The sequence below is a fragment of the Cyprinodon tularosa genome, unplaced genomic scaffold (genome assembly GCF_016077235.1).
Source record: "Cyprinodon tularosa strain WSP-4 unplaced genomic scaffold, ASM1607723v1 ctg100, whole genome shotgun sequence".
Taxonomy (NCBI): Eukaryota; Metazoa; Chordata; class Actinopteri; order Cyprinodontiformes; family Cyprinodontidae; genus Cyprinodon; species Cyprinodon tularosa.
In genome coordinates, this window is record NW_024037783.1 from 732,500 (window position 1) to 751,152 (window position 18,653).

General features: G+C 37.8%; 1 protein-coding gene across 2 annotated transcripts in view; it reads left to right on the plus strand.

The window, feature by feature from the left end:
• samd4a (sterile alpha motif domain containing 4A) overlaps nucleotides 1–15,634 on the plus strand; it is a 57,904-nt gene extending 42,270 nt beyond the window's left edge. For both annotated transcript variants that reach the window (XM_038269017.1, XM_038268944.1), the window contains 7 exons: nucleotides 1,203–1,446; nucleotides 1,538–1,623; nucleotides 1,829–1,947; nucleotides 2,072–2,273; nucleotides 6,130–6,256; nucleotides 9,036–9,119; nucleotides 11,452–15,634. In XM_038269017.1, coding sequence (XP_038124945.1) covers nucleotides 1,203–1,446; nucleotides 1,538–1,623; nucleotides 1,829–1,947; nucleotides 2,072–2,273; nucleotides 6,130–6,256; nucleotides 9,036–9,119; nucleotides 11,452–11,480 — 891 coding nt within the window. In that variant the 3' untranslated portion in view covers nucleotides 11,481–15,634. The remainder of the gene's footprint in view (nucleotides 1–1,202; nucleotides 1,447–1,537; nucleotides 1,624–1,828; nucleotides 1,948–2,071; nucleotides 2,274–6,129; nucleotides 6,257–9,035; nucleotides 9,120–11,451) is intronic.
• The last annotated feature ends 3,019 nt before the right edge of the window (nucleotides 15,635–18,653 follow it).

Genomic DNA, 18,653 nt, shown 5'->3' on the forward strand with positions numbered 1-18,653 from the left:
CAAATCCTTTTAGCACGCTGTTGATAGATCAGTTTGTAAATTTTTTAGCATGCGCAGTGAAATAGCTCACGTTTTTATACACGCAAACCTTTGATAGATCCGGCCCTTAATGTGTAAAATCATGGCCCCTGGGTTTGCTGATATGTTACTGATCATTGTCATGTGACGAGGCCAAATTCTGCTTGGTCCTGCCACATTTTTTCACAGATGTTCACCAACTTCAATCTCAAGCCCCCTCAAATATGTGAATTATTCTAGATCTCATAATTTTAATCTTCCAACCTTTGAGGGTTTATTTATCAAAATCTTTAAGTCAAATATGTGTTGCCTTGTGATGCAAAAATAATTTAGTTTAGACTTGCCTTGTTAAAGAACATTATTCCAGAATTCCTGGTCTTTTCTATGTTCTTTCAGACAATTCACAATATGCCCCCTTTTTTTTTTACAAGATGAAACAAACCTTCATAGAAATTAATCTTATTTTGTGTTTTTGTGATAGAAGAAGTAAGTGCTTTCCATCATGTGTAGGAACTGACGTTTTTTATTTTAGCATTTTATGGTCTGCTTTCAGGAACATATTTTTTTATTGTTAATATCTTGGTCAATAAAAGTCCTCTATTGTAAGGTATTTACTTGACCATGGTCTGGCTAAAATTCTTTGAAATTCTATAAAATTCTCTCTAGAATTCTAACCAGATTCATTAATGGCTACCAACCTCTGTTATTACTACCAATAGTCATAGCAGGAATGTTGTGGATGTATTCAAAGAAATAAGACTAGATATAATACTGTAGATCTTTGCAGGAGGGAGCCAGCAGACCAAATCATCTGCAAAAAGCAGGGATGAGATCCACTGAAGCTTTGTCACCTTGGAGTTATGCAGTATCTACATTTTAAGATATTTCGTCATGACCGTGTGCTCTTATGGGTATGGAGCTCCAATGGTGAAGAGCATATTTGCATCATCCACATACAAGTTAACCATTGTTAGATTTAGGCCGTAAAATAAAAGAAAGGGTAGTAAAATTTGAGCCTTAAGGAACATCTCAACGCCATAGGAATGGTAAACCGCTTAAGGTCAATCATTGCTTCTCCCAGTTAGATTGTTTAAAAAAAACGATATCTCTATAGGCTTGGTAAAAGAAAACTTAAAAATTAATAAAACATTCTTGGTATTTCTATGTTTACTTACTGCTTCCAGGACGTCTTAGAGGGTGGAAATCTACGCACCCCTCTTCAGGAGCTCCACCAGATGATCATAACCCCTATTAAGGCCTTCAGTGGAGGGGAAGAGTCATCTTTGCAGCGTAGCGTTATGAATCCTGAGACGAAGCGTTCATCCGACTCCAATCTCTCTGGAGGGGGTGGAGGTGAAGCCGAGTCTGGTGCTAGTGTCATCGCTGAGGGGGATCTACCTGGTCAGTTCACTCGTGTCATGGGCAAAGGTGAGCTTCATTCACCAACATTCCTATTGAGGCTTTCCACATGGCAATAAAGCCTTATTTATTTATTTATTTATTTTTTTGTTACGCTTAGTTTGTACCCAGCTCCTTGTATCGCGGTCAGATGAAGATAACTTCAGCTCCTACCTGCAGCTGATTGATAAATGTCTCATCCATGAGGTAAGTTAAGTTCTGGCTTTTAAATTGATGTCTTGCAGTGATAAATGGAAGAACAGTTTCCATATTTTGTCAGTATATTAGCACTCAAGTGTGGCGGATTAACCTCTGGGGTTCAAACTTTAAGAATATCGTTTAAATTTTGTGTGATGATTTGCATTTTTCTTGACTAATAACTGGTGTTTTTCTCTACCTGTACACATTTCAGTCCTTCACAGAGACACAGAAGAAGAGGCTGTTGTCTTGGAAACAACAGGTCCAGAGGCTTTTCCGGTCCATTCCACGGAAAACACTCCTTGACATTGCAGGGTACCGACCTCAGAGGAGGTAGGTTCGCACTTACTGGCAAACCATGTTATTAGCTGTGAGGGAAAATCTATTTTTGAATAGTTTCAATAGCTCTCTTTTCATCTGTATCTCCCTTTTGTCCAATTTGTCTTATGTCCACCAGTCGTTTTGGTCAGTCAAACTCTCTCCCTACTGCAAGCTGTGTTGGAGGCAGCGTGTCAGCCAGGAGGAGTCTCCACCAGTTCCACATGCCTTCCAGGAGTTTGCCTGGGGCCAGGCTTGGTCTACTGGGCAGTGGAGGCTTGCTGGGACCCACGCCTCGCAGCTCCAGCAGCACCCCAACTGGTCCCAAGCAGGGGAGACATGTAAGTGAAACAGGAGATAAAAGGAAGCAAAAATATGATGTATGGGGGGGTATTCTGCTAATCCTGCAACCAGGAATACCTCTGTCTATATAGACCATTGCAACTTTAGTTTAGTTTTAATTACTAATCATAATCACTTTTTTTTTTTTTTTTTTGGTTTAAACACAAACTAATTGAATTCTTTTTAGTAAAATGTATTATTTATTCCTCCAAATTATGAATAAAATAAATCTCAAGTCACCTTGCAGGAAAACGGATCCAATATAGAAATCATTCGTATAAGGAAGGATTCATTCCACTAATTCCAGTATAAAACAGTTATATAGTCAATATACTACTGATGTACAAAAGTATCTGTATCTATTACTTTCTCTTAAAGGATGTCTTTGCATTAAGCTTGAAGGTTATCATGGTCAAATAAAACTATTATTTTCTCAGATTCAATGCAACATATCACACAAGATCAAAAATATGAGGACAGGAAGTGTTTTTAGATACCTAGGAGAGCAGTAAAGACCACAGTGTTACATTCAGTTCAAACATGATTGTTAAAATTCTCATCTAAAATGACCTTATTAATATTTATGACTGAAATAAAATGTAAAAGTTGATCTTAAAGTTCAAAGTAAAGGCCGGATAGAGCTGTAGGTTTAATAGGTGTAGGACTAATAAATAGATCTGAAGATGGTTTTATCTCCTCCTGGGACAGTATTTAAGATAAGGTGGACACTTGATGGTTAAGTCAGTCATGCTGATATAAAACAGAAATCCAATCTGATTGTCCTGTTTCTGTTTGAAGTATAATTTTTTGCTTCTTTTGACTTTGTTTTTAATTCATTCAATTAGGTCCATGGAAAAGACTTTCTTAATGAGGTAACTTTACAGAAGCAGCAGTTGAATTGATAATCCACTCTTTTTCCTTTGTGAATGCGTATTTGATGTTAAAGGGGAACATTCCCGAGCTGTGTAGTGATACATTCCAGGATGGTTAGAACAACCTGGGCTCTGATATTCCTTTTCAGCACGTCGTCTCCCCGAAATATTTTTGTTTTAATCGTTTTCCATGACGAAGAAATGCAGGATGAGGAAGATGAGTAGTGTTTGTGTATAGGAGAATGAAGTGAGGTGAATGGAACTCATAGGCAGGTCACTCCACATACCAGAGGCTCTGCGTCACTGAACAGCGGTGAAACGGGCAGAGCTGCAGAGGGGTTTTGGCCTGTCCTGCCTTACTTTGGATTGAACCAATCCAGTTCAGAGCAAACCTTTTTTTTTTCTCCTCCCTCCTTCTACTCTTCTACTCTCTTCCACAATGGGAGGAAATACCTCAGTTCCTCCTTGTCTTTAAAAGTGGTTATGCAGGGGAGAAAAAGGAGAAAAGACGTCTGGCAAGGAAAACTGTGAGTCATAGTTTGGGAGATTTAGCTGTGGTGTTGGAAGAGGTGGAGCAATAAGAGAGGGAAAGAGAGGTAGAGTATATGGAGAGAAAAGAGAGGGAGAGATATAGTGAGAACAGTGCACAGGCATTTCCTGTTTTTCGCTGGCCCACGGTGCTGCAGGGCCGTGAGGGGGAGAGGGGTGATGGATGGGGTGCGGTGAGGGAGGGGATAATGGGCAGGTTACGCTGAGGAATTCATGTGTGCAGCATCTGAGACCTGTCATTAAGCGTAGCTCTAAAAGAGGAAGCAGTGTGGGGGGGATACAATGTTTTATGCTTTTATACTTTGAGCTTCTTTCTATTTGAAGAATTTGTTGCATTAGTAGTGATTTGCTAAAAAAAAAAAAAAAGTAGTAAAACAAATAAAGGAAACATGACTTTTTGTGTTAATGTTTCTGTTTTAATGCTGGGGCCATTAAAAAGACTAGTTGATTAGGGGAAAGAATTGTGGGCAGTATATGCCCAACGCTGCTTAAAGATTTATGTTGGTTTTCCTTTACTTGTAACCAAAAGTAGATTTTTATTGGGGATTTCTGTAGGATTTAATTTGGGGACTGAAATGGATATAGAAAGATTCTTTCTTGTGTTTTTAATCATTGTCCTGCTACAACACCAAATGATGACCTGTTTTTAGGAAGACTAACAAGGTTCCTAGTGCTTTTAAAGAGAAAAGGCCCCACAGCATCACAGATCCCCAGCTGCACTGATAAGGGGGAGAATGGCGGATTTCCAAATATAAAAATAAATACATTTTTTCTTTTAAGGTCTGGAACTATTACAATAATTGTTCTTACTGGAGCTTCGCTTAGTTTAGGATCATAACATTTCACATGTGACTGTTTTATGATCTATCATCATAAAAGGTTTTTAAACGTTGCAATTTTAAGTTGAACAGAGCCTTTCAGAGCATAAAAAGCCAATTATATGTCACATAAAAAAAACTGCAGTCATTTCATCTGAAATAGTGTCACATATTTTTCTAGGCTTTATTGTGGGGAAAAGAAGTGTTCCATCTATTCCTCTTTTCCTACATATCAAATTCTGAATGCCAGTTCATTTTTTTCCTCTGATTAAAAAAGGATTCACTCATGATGCACACCTGTTAGACCGGGAAAGGTGTGAGGCCTATCTTTATCACACATGAGATGCTGTTTTCTAGTTTCGGAAAGGGTTCAAAGTGGGTTCAAGGTTGTTGAACATCCTTCTGTTTGTGGAAAACTCTCTGTAACTTAATGTTGTATGTGAAACCACGGTGTTAAGCAGTTAATGAAATCCTTTGTCTGACCAGAAAAGACAGAACATCAAGACTGCATCTGTTCTCCATTGCAAGGATCAATAAATGCTGCTTGAATGAAAACCACCGATCTCCTCCTTGTTAAATAAGACTGTTTTTTTTTCTATATTTCTTAACTTTGACATTACTTTTTAAGCTAAGGCAAATGTATTTATAAGTCACAATTTAAATTCTCCGTTCACCATAACATAAACATGAAATAAACTGTAATATCTCATTATAAAACAAACATAACAAAACAAGATACATTTGAAAGGAGGAGAAAACCATGGAAATCTATCAAGTTTTTTTTAAGAGTCAACAGGTTGGTCACATGTCAGGTTTACAGGGGCTCCAGAGCTGCGCTAGTAGCAAATCTATTATGACCTTAAGGATCTGCATTACATGTCTTTCAGAGACCATTTGGTGCCTTTCAGGCAGTTAACAAAATGTTAATATCTATTCTTTGACACATAGGGAGCCGACGCAGTCAATAAAAAGAATGCTGTGATATGAAAGATTATTCTGTGGTATTTTTTTTTATTTATTCCTTTATTTAACCAGGAAAAGTCCCATTGAGATTAACAATCTCTTTTTCAAGGGAGTCCTGGCCAAGACAGCGGCAAAAGATTACATTACAGTTTACAATTACATCTATCTATAATTAGAAATTCATCAAACAGTTACAAACCATAGATCTCATTTCCAAACCTTTGAGCAATCGTTTAAAATGTCCGATGGGAATCAAATCCTTTCTGAAGATTGTTCCATGCTGATGTGGGCAGAGTACTGAAAAGCTGTCTTTCCAGCTTCAGTTCGGACACTAGGTACAGACAGAAGCAAAGACTTGAGAACGTAGAGAATACAGTCCAGCCACTCTTGGTTGAATGTACTCACAGAGGTATGAGGGGAGCAGACGCAGAATACCCTTATAAATGATCATATACCAGTGAGTGAGTCTACGAGTCTCTAATGCTGTCCAGCCCACATGTATGTAAAGTTCACAGTGGTGTGTGCGAGGCTTACAATGTGTGATAAATCGTAGGGAGGCATGTTAAACTTAGTCTAAAATTTTTAGAACTTTATCAATCACCAGAACTGAACAGTTTAATAATTAAAGGTTTGGATTTTTTTTTCCCCCTTAGGGTCCATGGTTCGCCAACCCTGGAGGAAGTAACAGCATGCCCAGTAGGAGCCACAGCTCTGTACAGAGGACGCGTTCCCTGCCGGTCCACACCACGCCACCAACCATGGTTACGTTCCAACAAGCCGGTGAGAAACTTCAACAAGACTGATGGAGTAAAACAAAGTTGAATGATGAATGAATGAGGGAACCCTCTTACTTGCTTCGGGTTCATTTATTCAGCAATGCGGTCGTTCTTACCATTGTTTTACAAGAGTTGTTGTTGTGCCTTCTTCATTTTTAAGTTATTTTTATGTTACTTTGCTTTTATTGTGAAAACACTCTTTCCTAACCGGTCATATACTTCACCATCTGGACCAACACAGAATCCTCTCTAGTGTTTAAAATCCATAACATTGAGGAAACTACTTTTGCACTTTGAAGAGTCCTTTTTTTCTGCAAATGTTTCATCACAACTGAGGATGTCTTTCAGTTCCCTAATCTCAGCAAATCAAGGAATCATATGAATGAAAACCTTTAACAAAGTATGGAGAAAGTTATAAAAAGGAAGGTGGTTAGTCCTGGGTTGCTGTGTGTCGTTGTCCGTCTTCCAATTTAGGCTGTTCTTTTGGTTGCCATGACCAGGATGACTGAGAAGTTCTCTGCCGGTCGTTTTCCACAGGTCGCATTAAGTATAAGTGCCAGACAGAGTGACCTGCAGTAACCTCCTTCCCACAGGAACTTAAGATGGTTTTAGAGCAGTCGGCCTCCCTCTGATTTGCCAGAAATGTCCTCCTTTTAGAACCAGGACAAAATGGATTTATTAAAAGAAAAGCAGCAGAGAGTAGGGAAGTAAGCTGGAGAGTGAGTAGAGGATATATGTGAGAGAGGAAGAGATGGAGGCAGGGAGGGGAGGAAAGAGTGAGGAGCCTCACAATGAGGCCCTTTGTGCAACAAGGATGAGGCTCCCTGGCCTGGCTTTCCTTCCCTTCACGCTCTTCCTGACTCACTTTCTTTCTCACTGTTTCTCTTGCTTCTCTCTTTCTCCCATTCCTCTGTTACTAGCATCCCTTCCCCCCCCTGCCGCCCTTTATTTGTCGACTCTGCAGAGTCATGCACACACAACAGTATTCGCCGAGGCTGGCTGTAGTTGGGTCGGAGCCAGAGTAGACGTGAAAAGCGAGACGTCCCCCTGCCCCCTCATCTGTTTTTATTCCAGATCTTCCCATCTCCCTACCAACAGATATATAAAGAACATATACACTCATAAAATTAGAGAATGCAGGCAGAAGCATTAGTGTGTGTACTTGTCTTTTTGTGTTCATAGTGTGTCTTTGTGTTTAGGGGTTGGCAGAGGGATGATGGTGGGATTTGGAGGCTATAAATAGTCCTGCATGGACCTTTACACAGGTTTTGTGCTCCTAGCCACAGGAGATTTTTCACTATCCAGTTTGTGTCGAAGTCTCGCTTCAAGACTAGATGTCTTAGAGGTTGCTAGGCTGCGCTGAGTCTTAAATACACACCCTACATTCATCTCTATGCACTCCAGCCTGAAGGCAGCTCTCCACCAAACTGTCTCCACCCAGTCCTCCCGGTCATGGACTTTTAGCACCTGTGGGTCTAAAAAAAGAAAACAAGGCAGCTCCAAGTCTTTGACTTAAATAAACTTAGTCAAGCTTCTACATCACATTTACTTAACTGTTAAACAGTGAAACATATAGAAAATAGTTAAACTTTCAAATTACATTAAAAAAAAGATGCTATTAAATATGAGATGTTTGGCTTTTTAGTGTGAAAATGACTAAAATCACCTTTTAAATAAGTGAAAAAGGCCCGTTTAAATTTTATTAAACATGAAAAAGGATTTAAATTTAAAAATTATGGTGATAATTCGACAACAAAAGTGTTGACAACAATACGGCTAATCTGTTTAGTGAGATTAATCATACATCCATCCATTTTCTTTACACGCTTAATCTCAAGTGGGGTCGCGAGGGTTGCTGGTGTCTATCTCCAGCTGTCTACTGGCGAGAGGCGGGGTACACCCTGGACAGGTCGCCAGTCCATCGCAGGGCAACACAGAGACAAACAGGACAAACAACCATTCACACTCACACCTAAGGAGAATTTAGAGAAGCCAATTAACCTAACAGTCATGTTTTTGGACTGTGGGAGGAAGCCGGAGTACCCGGAGAGATCCCACGCATGCTCAGGGAGAACATGCAAACTCCATGCAGAAATACCCCAGGCTGGGAATCGAGCCCAGAACCTTGAGATTAATCATGATTAATTTAAAAAATCAACTGATTTAGTAATCGATTAATCCTTAACTAGAGTATAGAGATTCTAAAACCGGGTTTCAGCTGACAGAGCGACCCACCTTGAGCAGCAATTATACCAAAATTGTAAAAAAAAAAAATAATTTTTAAATATTTTGCATTTAAGATAAAAACAAATGTTTTTGTCTGTCAGTATGCTCTGTCTATAACTCTTCAAGTTTTAGTTTCACCTGGCTTAATTTCATAAAAACGATTTTCAATTATTATTGATTACTTGATTAAATTATTGACCGATTAATTGATTTGCAAACTAATAGTTAGCTGCAGCCTTAATAATGTTTAGGGACTATAAGAACAATCATTGGGTGGAGGATGATAGATATTAATAAAATAAGCATTAATTATGACTAAAATGATGATATTGAGGATGTTAATCATTACCATGCTATTGATAATGATGAAATGAAAATAATTACAATAAGATTGATAAGAATTACACTAGTTAATAATTTTGTTGATAATAAAAATAATTATTTAAACTCATTGTGATAAGGACTGACATTGTAATGATTATATATTTTATCACGTTGGAGAATTTAAAGAAGTTTTTTTTCCCCAAATTAAACTCTATATTTTGTTCATTTCCCAGATCATCAGTTTCCAGTGACGGAGCCGGACATAAACAATCGTCTGGAGTCCTTGTGTTTGAGTATGACGGAGCACGCTTTAGGAGGTACAGCTTTTTGTTATATTTCTAATGTGGGGAGAACAGACCAGTTCATAAAACTCCCACTGCTTTGTAAAACACTTCCAGCCACATTACATGAAACACACAGTGTCTGTATCATAAGGGTGGTTTTATTTTGTTGGAATAAAAATGTCCTCCATGAGAGGCAGCAGCTGTCAGACTGTTTTTCTCCAAATAGCCCTATCAGTATTTTCACAGATGCGTCGTTCTCAGCAGGACTGTTTAGGCCCCTTGCTGTTTACCAGATCAGTGAATCTACAGGCCGTCGACACATTTTACCTTATCCAAATTAGATAATGAATAACAATAATGGCAACAATAGAAGAAAGTTAAAATATAATATGGAAGAACAGCTGCATTTCTAGGCTTCAATGTTCTATAATCGGATTTTCTCTGATTATAGAAAGGCTTTAAACAGCAGTACTGTGTCACTGTTTTGGTTTCATCTGAAGATGCTCATTTCATTAAACTACTGTCACAGCAAATCAAGCTGTTTTTTGTTAGTTTTTTTTTATCTTAAATTAAGATAATTGGATGACAAGGTGAGCTCCAAATCTTGTTTTATTTAAATTATGGACCTAGTTGACCTGTTATCACTAAATGAGTTCAGAAAAAATGTTTTTTTTTCTAGAGGTAATGACAAATTCTCCTCCCAACAAAACAAGGTTGGAATCTCTTGGTACCTTTTAAATACAGCCCTAGTCTGATAGCAATGCTTACTTTATTTTCCTAGATGCATACAGTACATATTGACCGTAATCAAACTGTCATGAAAAGAAGATGAAATTTATATTTGAAGTAAAATTAAAAAAAAAAAATTACCTTCTTGCAGTGAGGATGTTTCTTGATTAAAATCTTGATTTTTTTTTTTTTTTTTTTTTTTCAAATATTAACCTTACTAATCTTGTCTAAGAATAGTGACCAGCTGACTGTTTTTAAACCAAAGCTTGTTTTTTAGTCATGGTATGATCTCTGCTTATCGGCCCGTCTGGTGCAGAGGGATCTGTAGCCAAATGTGCTTTAACACCAGAACTCCCAAGGCCGTCATGTTGACGGTTCTGAGATTTTAAAGGGAAAGAACTATATTTAAAATTCATCTTATGTTGCTCATTTCAACTGACTTTTTCTGTTTTTATATTTCCTTGATGCTCTTGTAGTTTTCCTAATAAAATTAAAACGTTAAAAATAAATATGGTTAATTTTACCGTGATCTCCCACAGCCGTCATTTTGACGGCTCTATTAGTTGCATTGTAAATTCTTCCCGCGGTTGATTGACACTCGGTACCGTTGCCTAGCAACCAACTTTCTACCTGGAATATTTCGGCTAACACGGGGAAAGTGGCTTTCAGAAGAAATCTAACTGCGAAACAGGCTTTAGAAATGCTTCAAAATATTGATGATAGCGATTCGGGCGGTGGGGGGGACCGATGAGGAGGACTGGGTAGGAAGTGACTCAGATTCTCACAGCGAGTCTGAGGATGATCACCCACCCCCGGGAAAACGCAGACGTATCAGTGAGCCATCAGACAATAGTGAAACTTTTGTTCAAGCACTGCCCACACATCAGCCGGTCCACATCCACCTAAAAGTCAAACCAGAGCCCGCAGTCTACTATAATCACACACAGGTCGAGGTGGATGTGTTGGATCAGATGATTAGAAAGGATTCTCTGAAAGCTCCGACGGGAAGGTGGCCTGTGGCTGTAATTTATGATCTCCTGGAAATATCAGCTATAAACGTGTTGGTTTTGTTCAGGAGCTGTTTGAATGTCACTTTTTTACGCAAAGATTTTATCCTTGAACTGGTGAAACAGTTGCGGGCAAACCGCAGGTTTCCAGTCCCTCCGCCGCTGTAGAACAGCTTTGGCGAGGCACAGAAAACAGCACCAGGTGCTTCAGCGCTGCACAAAGAAAACGCTCATATTACATTTGTCATAAATGTGAAAAGGTGTTCTGCAGGAAATATTTGGGGGGAATCAATCAATTTCTGTAAACAAAATTTTAATTTCAAATTTCAAACCTGTGTAGTGAAACAGTCTTACTCTACGGATTTATTTTGAATAAAAATAAAATAAAATCCAATCAGGATATGGTTCTATTAAATGTAGTGATCACACTGGGTGGATCTGATTAGCTGTGCTGGTTGGGTGTCTCACTCATTCATTGCCCCAGCTGTAGCCTGTCCCAGCATGCCCTGGGTGATACAGAGAAAAGGTTAGTTCCCAGAGTCTGAAGCTGCTATACTTCCTCCTGATCTTTGAATCTGTGCTGTGATGTAGATTAAGAAGTGAAATCCTGATGTCCTCTCTCCTCTTAGATGGCGCTGATCGCACATCAACAATATGAGATAATCAGGATGCAACGGGTTCTCCTATAAGCCACCTGAAGATCACTGGTCCTCCCCCTCCCCCCCTCCTTGTAGCTGATGGTAGAGCTCAACCAACGGAGCAGGCAGGACCTAAGAGACGCACACAGGCTGATTGCAAACGGCTGACACAACCCATCATCCTTCGGGTCGGAATAAAAGAAACTACCTTCCTGCTCTGCCAGCATGCTTGGTCACTGAATCTGCAGTTGGAGAAAGTATTAAAACAAACGTTGGACAGAGCATGAACATAGCCCCCCCGGCTCCACACACCTGTGGAGGCTTGTGGAAGGGAGACGATGGCCTGTGGATCAGGTCTCGGTAGGACATCATCTGGCGCAACGACCAGATCAACATGGTGTCTTTGGCTTCATTAACGTTACCTCAGAGTAAGACGAGCAGAGCAGCGACGATGCAGCGGGACGTTTGGCGATTCTTGGACTCATTTCAGAGAGGTCTGAACATTCTGAGCAGATGTTTGTAGAAGTGAGCATCACATCTCTCCAAGTATTCAGCTGATAACATGTATCCACATGACGTGTCTGTATTGTTTACATGAAGATGCTACTGTCAGAGGGTACAGAGACATGTATTCATATAAGGTAGTTACGTATGGAAAGCTTTACATCCCACAAGCAGCCATCAAACTAGTTTTCAATGAATGTCCTTGTTCTTTATCTTAGCTTCTTAATATAAGGAAAACAATGCTGACTAGTGCTGATCTTTTAGCTAAGAGAATGATGGGAGGAAGTGGAGCAGACATGGAGGAAGGTGGTTCGGAGAAGGACGTAGAATGTGGTAGAGGAAAGAAATGAGCTGAAGTGATGCTAAGAGGGGAAGCGGATGTTTTAAGAGGCAGGACCTCTGAAGATGACGGATGGGGATGATATCGTGTGAGTGAGGGTAGAAGGAAGTGGATAAGTTGTTTTCATTCAAAACTTGTTCTCTGAACTAAATCTTTTCAGGCAAATCTAAACAGGGAAAGGGAATGTCGATGTATTTCTAACTGGGGAAACGATCCAGGCATGTTGGGGTGTTGGGTTCTCTAAAACAGGGTGATTTCTTTGAGCTGCATGTGACAAATGAATATTTGAGGAAAGGAAAAAGGTGAAAACTTAATAGAAAGAGCAACCTGTCAATCTATGAAGGGTAGTTCTCCCAGAGATTGTCTGAGTGCCTACCTCCACCTGCTGGTCAGACGCAGTCACTGCAGGGTAGATACTGCTGGCATGTTTAGAAGGAAAGGATTGTGGGTGTGCCTGTATCTTTGATGAATTAATCAACAGAGGCCTTAATAGGATATATTTTCTTCATTATTATTCTTTAATCGAATTTTCTGGTTGTTTCATATTAACGTTCATCCCTATGTGCTTCCATCTGGAAAACAGATACTTTAAGGCTATGTTCAAATAAGCTGGTTAGGTTGCTGGTAAGGTACCCATGCCCTAATCAATTTCTATAGTTTCTTAATAATTAGGGTTTTTTTTGTTTTGATGTAATTTAGTTGCATTTATTTTGTTTCCTGCACTTAATAATGTTAAACACTTAAGTCCAAATGTTCCTATGTTAAAGCAACTGGGCTGCTTAGGAGTTTTCATTAGCCATAAAGGATTTCTCTTTGCCTAAACTTGAAGTCTCGAGATAAAAATACTTTTTATGTATCATCATCAGTATTCAGGCTTTTTTGCGAGTCACATGGATCAATGTGTCAAAAGAAAACCCAGAAACAAACCAGTGCTCTTAAAAATGGCCGCAAACTTTGTCCTTGGTGATCCAATTGGACCTGGATGTTGCTAAATTGAGGTGTGAAAGCATGGGAAGCAGTTTGTGATGGATCATTTTGGACACATTTTATATTAGTTAAGGAATCCTGATGCTGGACTTTGGGCACTGATTGGGAAGACGTCTGGGGAGAGACCATCATTCTGATTTAGAAACAGCCCAAATCACTGTGTGTCAAAGTTAAATAATTAATCAACCAACTTCCTATGGGAAAAAAAGATACTATTATGAGTTAAAATTCATCAATAAAAATATTTTCATCAGCTCTTAGTGAAGTTTTCCACTGCCATCTTATGTTAGTTTTGAAGCTAATTTTATCTGGTCCTTCAATTGTAAAACCTGCCTAACCTTGATGGAGCTGAAACCGTTTAAATCATTAGTTTGTCCAAAATAGTGATTTTAGTGTAGCCAGAAATGGGTAACCTGAGGAGATATTAATGCCAGGTTTGCTTTTCCCACTCGTATATGAATTAGCAGGGAACACATGTTCCTGCATGGTCCTTTAAGATACCTTTTTGCTGATGAAGGCAGCTTCACTTAGTTAGTCTTTGTCCAAAATACTTAAACAGAAACAATAAAAAGCCCCATTTCATTGCAAGAAGATACCCAGTTTGCCTTAAATATCACAAATGACTTGACTACAAGGTTTAAACCTGTTTGTTTTTGTTTTTTTAAATATATAGATTATCAAAAATCAAACAAAATCAATCGTTAAAGGTTTGTTGTCATCCCACTATATATAAAGCATATATATCACACAGAGGAATTAAAAACACTCTGCAGAACAAAGGAAACAAACATCAGCAGAGAAGAACAAATACCTACATGGAATGTGGCATATGGCATTTACAGAAAGTGCAGCTTGTGCCTGAACAGTGTATGAAAAAGGATGGAGTGCTGCTTCATTTTCGGCAGGGATGTTTAGTATCTGCCTGCAGGGGCGATAGTCTTCAAATCTTTTCCTATTTGTTTTTGATGCAATGTTGCACCATTATCAAATGGTTTGTTGTCTGGGTGGCTAAAAGCTGTAGCAACCATCCTGGCCCTTTTCTTAACGGTTGTGCTCTAAAACTTAACGCTTTAACGGTGTTACAACTTGGCATGTTTCTTGTATTAAAGGGGTGAAAATGTGCAGAAAGTTCCTTCAGATCCAGAGAAACCCGACTAATACTCCAGTCTGGATCGGCTCACACACTACATGTTAAATGTTTATGTTTTTTCACATCGCCGGTTAATCTGAATTCCTAACCATGAATGGATAGGAAACACGTTTCTGCCTTTTTGAAAAGATCAGGATCTCTTTATATTCTCTTAGCTTCACTGCCATTTATCTTTCAGTCCTAAAAAGTAGAAACAATTTATTTATTTGCCTTTTTGTTTTCCATGTTTCCTGCAGAGGTAAAACTGATCTTTCAAGTGTTTTATTATTTAAAGTACTATAAGTGTTAACATGTTATGGCTGGTGACCATACATACATCTCAAATATTAACATAGTCATTTTCTTTGTACTTGTTTATTTTTATTGTTGATCTGTATTTGGGATTTGTTTTTTGTTTTTGTTTTCATATTTGAAGCTTTGAGCGCAGCAGAGAGCTGAGTCGGCCAATGGAAAGCCCTTCAACTTTGGGTTTTAGTTTGCATTTAGACAGAAAATAAATCCAAGATGAGCTGAGATCTATTGTTATCAGCAAGAGTCCAGTTTGGGAGAGATTTAAATGTTAAACTCAAAACAGCAGAGGAAGTTTAGGACTATTTTTAGCAATGGATTAACTCAATTTGATCAGTTGCAGAAGGGCAGTCTGTTTCATTCAGGCATGCAGTTGGTCATCAATTTGATTTATTTGCTAGATATAATCATATTCCTGATAGTTTTTTTTGCATATAAACAACAAATTCTCTTTCAAAGAGACTTTAGGAACATCATTTGTTTTGCCACTTTCATCAGGTGACATTGTTTGAGAGGGTAGAATGGTATTTATGGCTCCGCTGTGCAACAACTGGAGCTCAGGATCATTGATCATCTCTTCAACTAAAACCAAATCAGCTCCGTTACTCTCCGCGCTGTGCACGCAAGCAGTATTAATGTTAACGCTTTGATATTCCAAAAGAATTTATTGTTTTTTCATTTTTGAGACATGCTTTTTTTTTTCTTTTTGTAGATTGTGCAAATCGGTTTTTATTTTTTAAATGCAAGGACTATTATTTTTTTTTTGTCTCTAGTTTTTTTTTTTTTGTATGGAGAGAAATCTTGTCTGTAACAAAGTTTTACTGCTTGACTGTGCTCCTTTTACTTCCTTTAGATTTATTTTATCAAAGAGCCGATGTCCTGTATTGACTGCAGGCTTACTTATATGTTTGAAGAAAAAAAGTAACTGTTTAATAATAAAAATTTGACAAAAAAAAAAAACAAATCTAGGAAATTAAAATTTGGAAAAAAGTGTATTTATATTTTAAACTGCATGCACAAGACTGGGAAAGTCATATTTAGAATAACAAATGGCAGTGCCTTTTTTTTGTATACTTGACACATCAACATCATCATAAAATGTAAAAGGTTAAATATGGTCTTTATGTTACCGCATTGGGAAAAAGTTACAGCTGAGCGGGGATCACCTTCAGTTAAATGCCCCACTTGAGTGGATCTAGAATGAAATTTGTCCATATCTCCAGAAACTAGGCCCCAAAAGTGTTGACTTTAGAGAGCTGACAGTATTAAAACATCAACTAAATGTTTAAATTAATTTCCTTTGCAGTGATCATCCAATTCTAATTGATGTACTTTAAAACAAGCTGACAATTGATGAGCTTTGCAAATGCTTTTGTAAGTAATAAATCCTACTTTCAGTAGTCTGAATGCATATCAAAGTTCCATTAATTACATTTTTTTACAAACCAATTCAGCTCCCTTTATGAGTAAAAAAAAAAAAAAAGAGCGTGAATGTGAACCCAGCTGCTTTAACAGGTTGGTACCTGTTGAATCTTTATGGTCTTCAGACACAAACTAAAATGTGACAGCGGCGTAAAAATGATGATCAGGATGTGTTTTGATGTGTTTTGTACTTTTTCTGTATTGTACCAGTATGCTGTGATTTGGCATGACCCCGATTTATATAAAAACAAACAAACAAAAGGCCTCCAGTTGTCTGTTTGTGTAGGTATCTAAAGTAAAATGACTATTTTCATTTTATTTTTTAGCTATAGAGCAGATGTTGCGTTCAATGCATCTTTTTAAACAAGGAAAAGTCTTGTTGAGAATAAAATGATATTGATTAAAAAAAACTTTGCACATAGATTCAAACTGAAAATCTGGCAAAACTATAAATGGAAGTGTCTGATTCTGCAACCTAGAATCTTCTTAAGACTACATAAGGCTCCATGTTTTTTAGGCACATGGAGTAACAAACATGACAGCTTTCTTTGAGACGGACCGAGAGAAGTGACAAAGACTTGGCCAGTCATTGGAGCAAACTTAAGAAGACTTTAAGGTAACTCCACTTGACTATAATCCATGGGACCAGTTGAATTATAGACACTGAAGTTAATTAAACCAACAGGTTATTCATTAAAGAAAAAATAAAATGGAACAGAACCCTGACTTCACTCAGTTGACTTCCAGCATCTTGAAATAATTTCGACACCTTTGTTTGTGGAAGACTTGGGAAATTATTAACAATCTCTTCAGTCCAGAAACGTAAAAATATATGAGGTGCCCCCAGGGACATAAATCAGAATTAACTTGCATATACACATATTAAATTACACTCTTCCATATAATATACTGAAAACCTCACACAAACACTAGTAAAAAGCTCTCACATAAACTAGTGAAAACATTTACCTCTTATATAATCTACTCAAAAGCTCTCATACAAAGTAGTGAGAGCGTTCTAGTAGCGTGTATGAGAGCGTTCTAATAGTGAATATGAGAGCCTTCTAGTAGTGTATATGAGAGCGTTCTAATAGTGTATATGAGAGCTTTCTAGTAGTGTATATGAGAGCTTTCTAATAGTGTATATGAGAGCTTTCTAGTAGTATATATGAGAGCGTTCTAATAGTGTATATGAGAGCCTTCTAGTAGTGTATATGAGAGCGTTCTAATAGTGTATATGAGAGCCTTCTAGTAGTGTATATGAGAGCATTCTAGTAGTGTATATGAGAGCATTCTAGTAGTGTATATGAGAGCGTTCTAATAGTGTATATGAGAGCGTTCTAATAGTGTATATGAGAGCTTTCTAGTAGTGTATATGAGAGCGTTCTAATAGTGTATATGAGAGCATTCTAGTAGTGTATATAAGAGCTTTCTAATAGTGTATATGAGAGCGTTCTAATAGTGTATATGAGAGCGTTCTAATAGTGTATATGAGAGCGTTCTAATAGTGTATATGAGAGCATTCTAATAGTGTATATGAGAGCGTTCTAATAGTGTATATGAGAGCGTTCTAATAGTGTATATGAGAGCTTTCTAATAGTGTATATGAGAGCTTTCTAGTAGTGTATATGAGAGCCTTCTAGTAGTGTATATGAGAGCGTTCTAATAGTGTATATGAGAGCCTTCTAGTAGTGTATATGAGAGCATTCTAGTAGTGTATATGAGAGCATTCTAGTAGTGTATATGAGAGCGTTCTAATAGTGTATATGAGAGCATTCTAGTAGTGTATATGAGAGCGTTCTAGTAGTGTATATGAGAGCATTCTAGTAGTGTATATGAGAGCATTCTAGTAGTGTATATGAGAGCGTTCTAATAGTGTATATGAGAGCGTTCTAGTAATGTATATGAGAGCGTTCTAATAGTGTATATGAGAGCTTTCTAGTAGTGTATATGAGAGCTTTCTAGTAGTGTATATGAGAGCTTTCTAATAGTGTATATGAGAGCGTTCTAATAGTGTATATGAGAGCTTTCTAGTAGTGTATATGAGAGCGTTCTAGTAGTGTATATGAGAGCGTTCTAGTAGTGTATATGAGAGCTTTTTAATAGTGTATATGAAAGCTTTCTAGTAGTGTGTATGAAAGGTAAAGCTTTTCACCAGTTTATATGAACAGTTCTCACTACTTTGTATGAGAGCTTTTGAGTAGATTATATAAGAGGTAAATGTTTTCACTAGTTTATGTGAGAGCTTTTTACTAGTGTTTGTGTGAGGTTTTCAGTATATTATATGGAAGAGTGTAATTTAATATGTGTATATGCAAGTTAATTCTGATTTATGTCCCTGGGGGTACCTCATAAAAATATGTTGACACCACACCAAAGGTTTATTATTAACTGCAGTTTTGTTTATGACCACAAGGGGGCAACAGTAGCAGTGGTCCTTCTTTGATAGTCTTTGCATTGCTTTACTTTTATTCCTTAATGCATATTAGTATTCACCGTTGT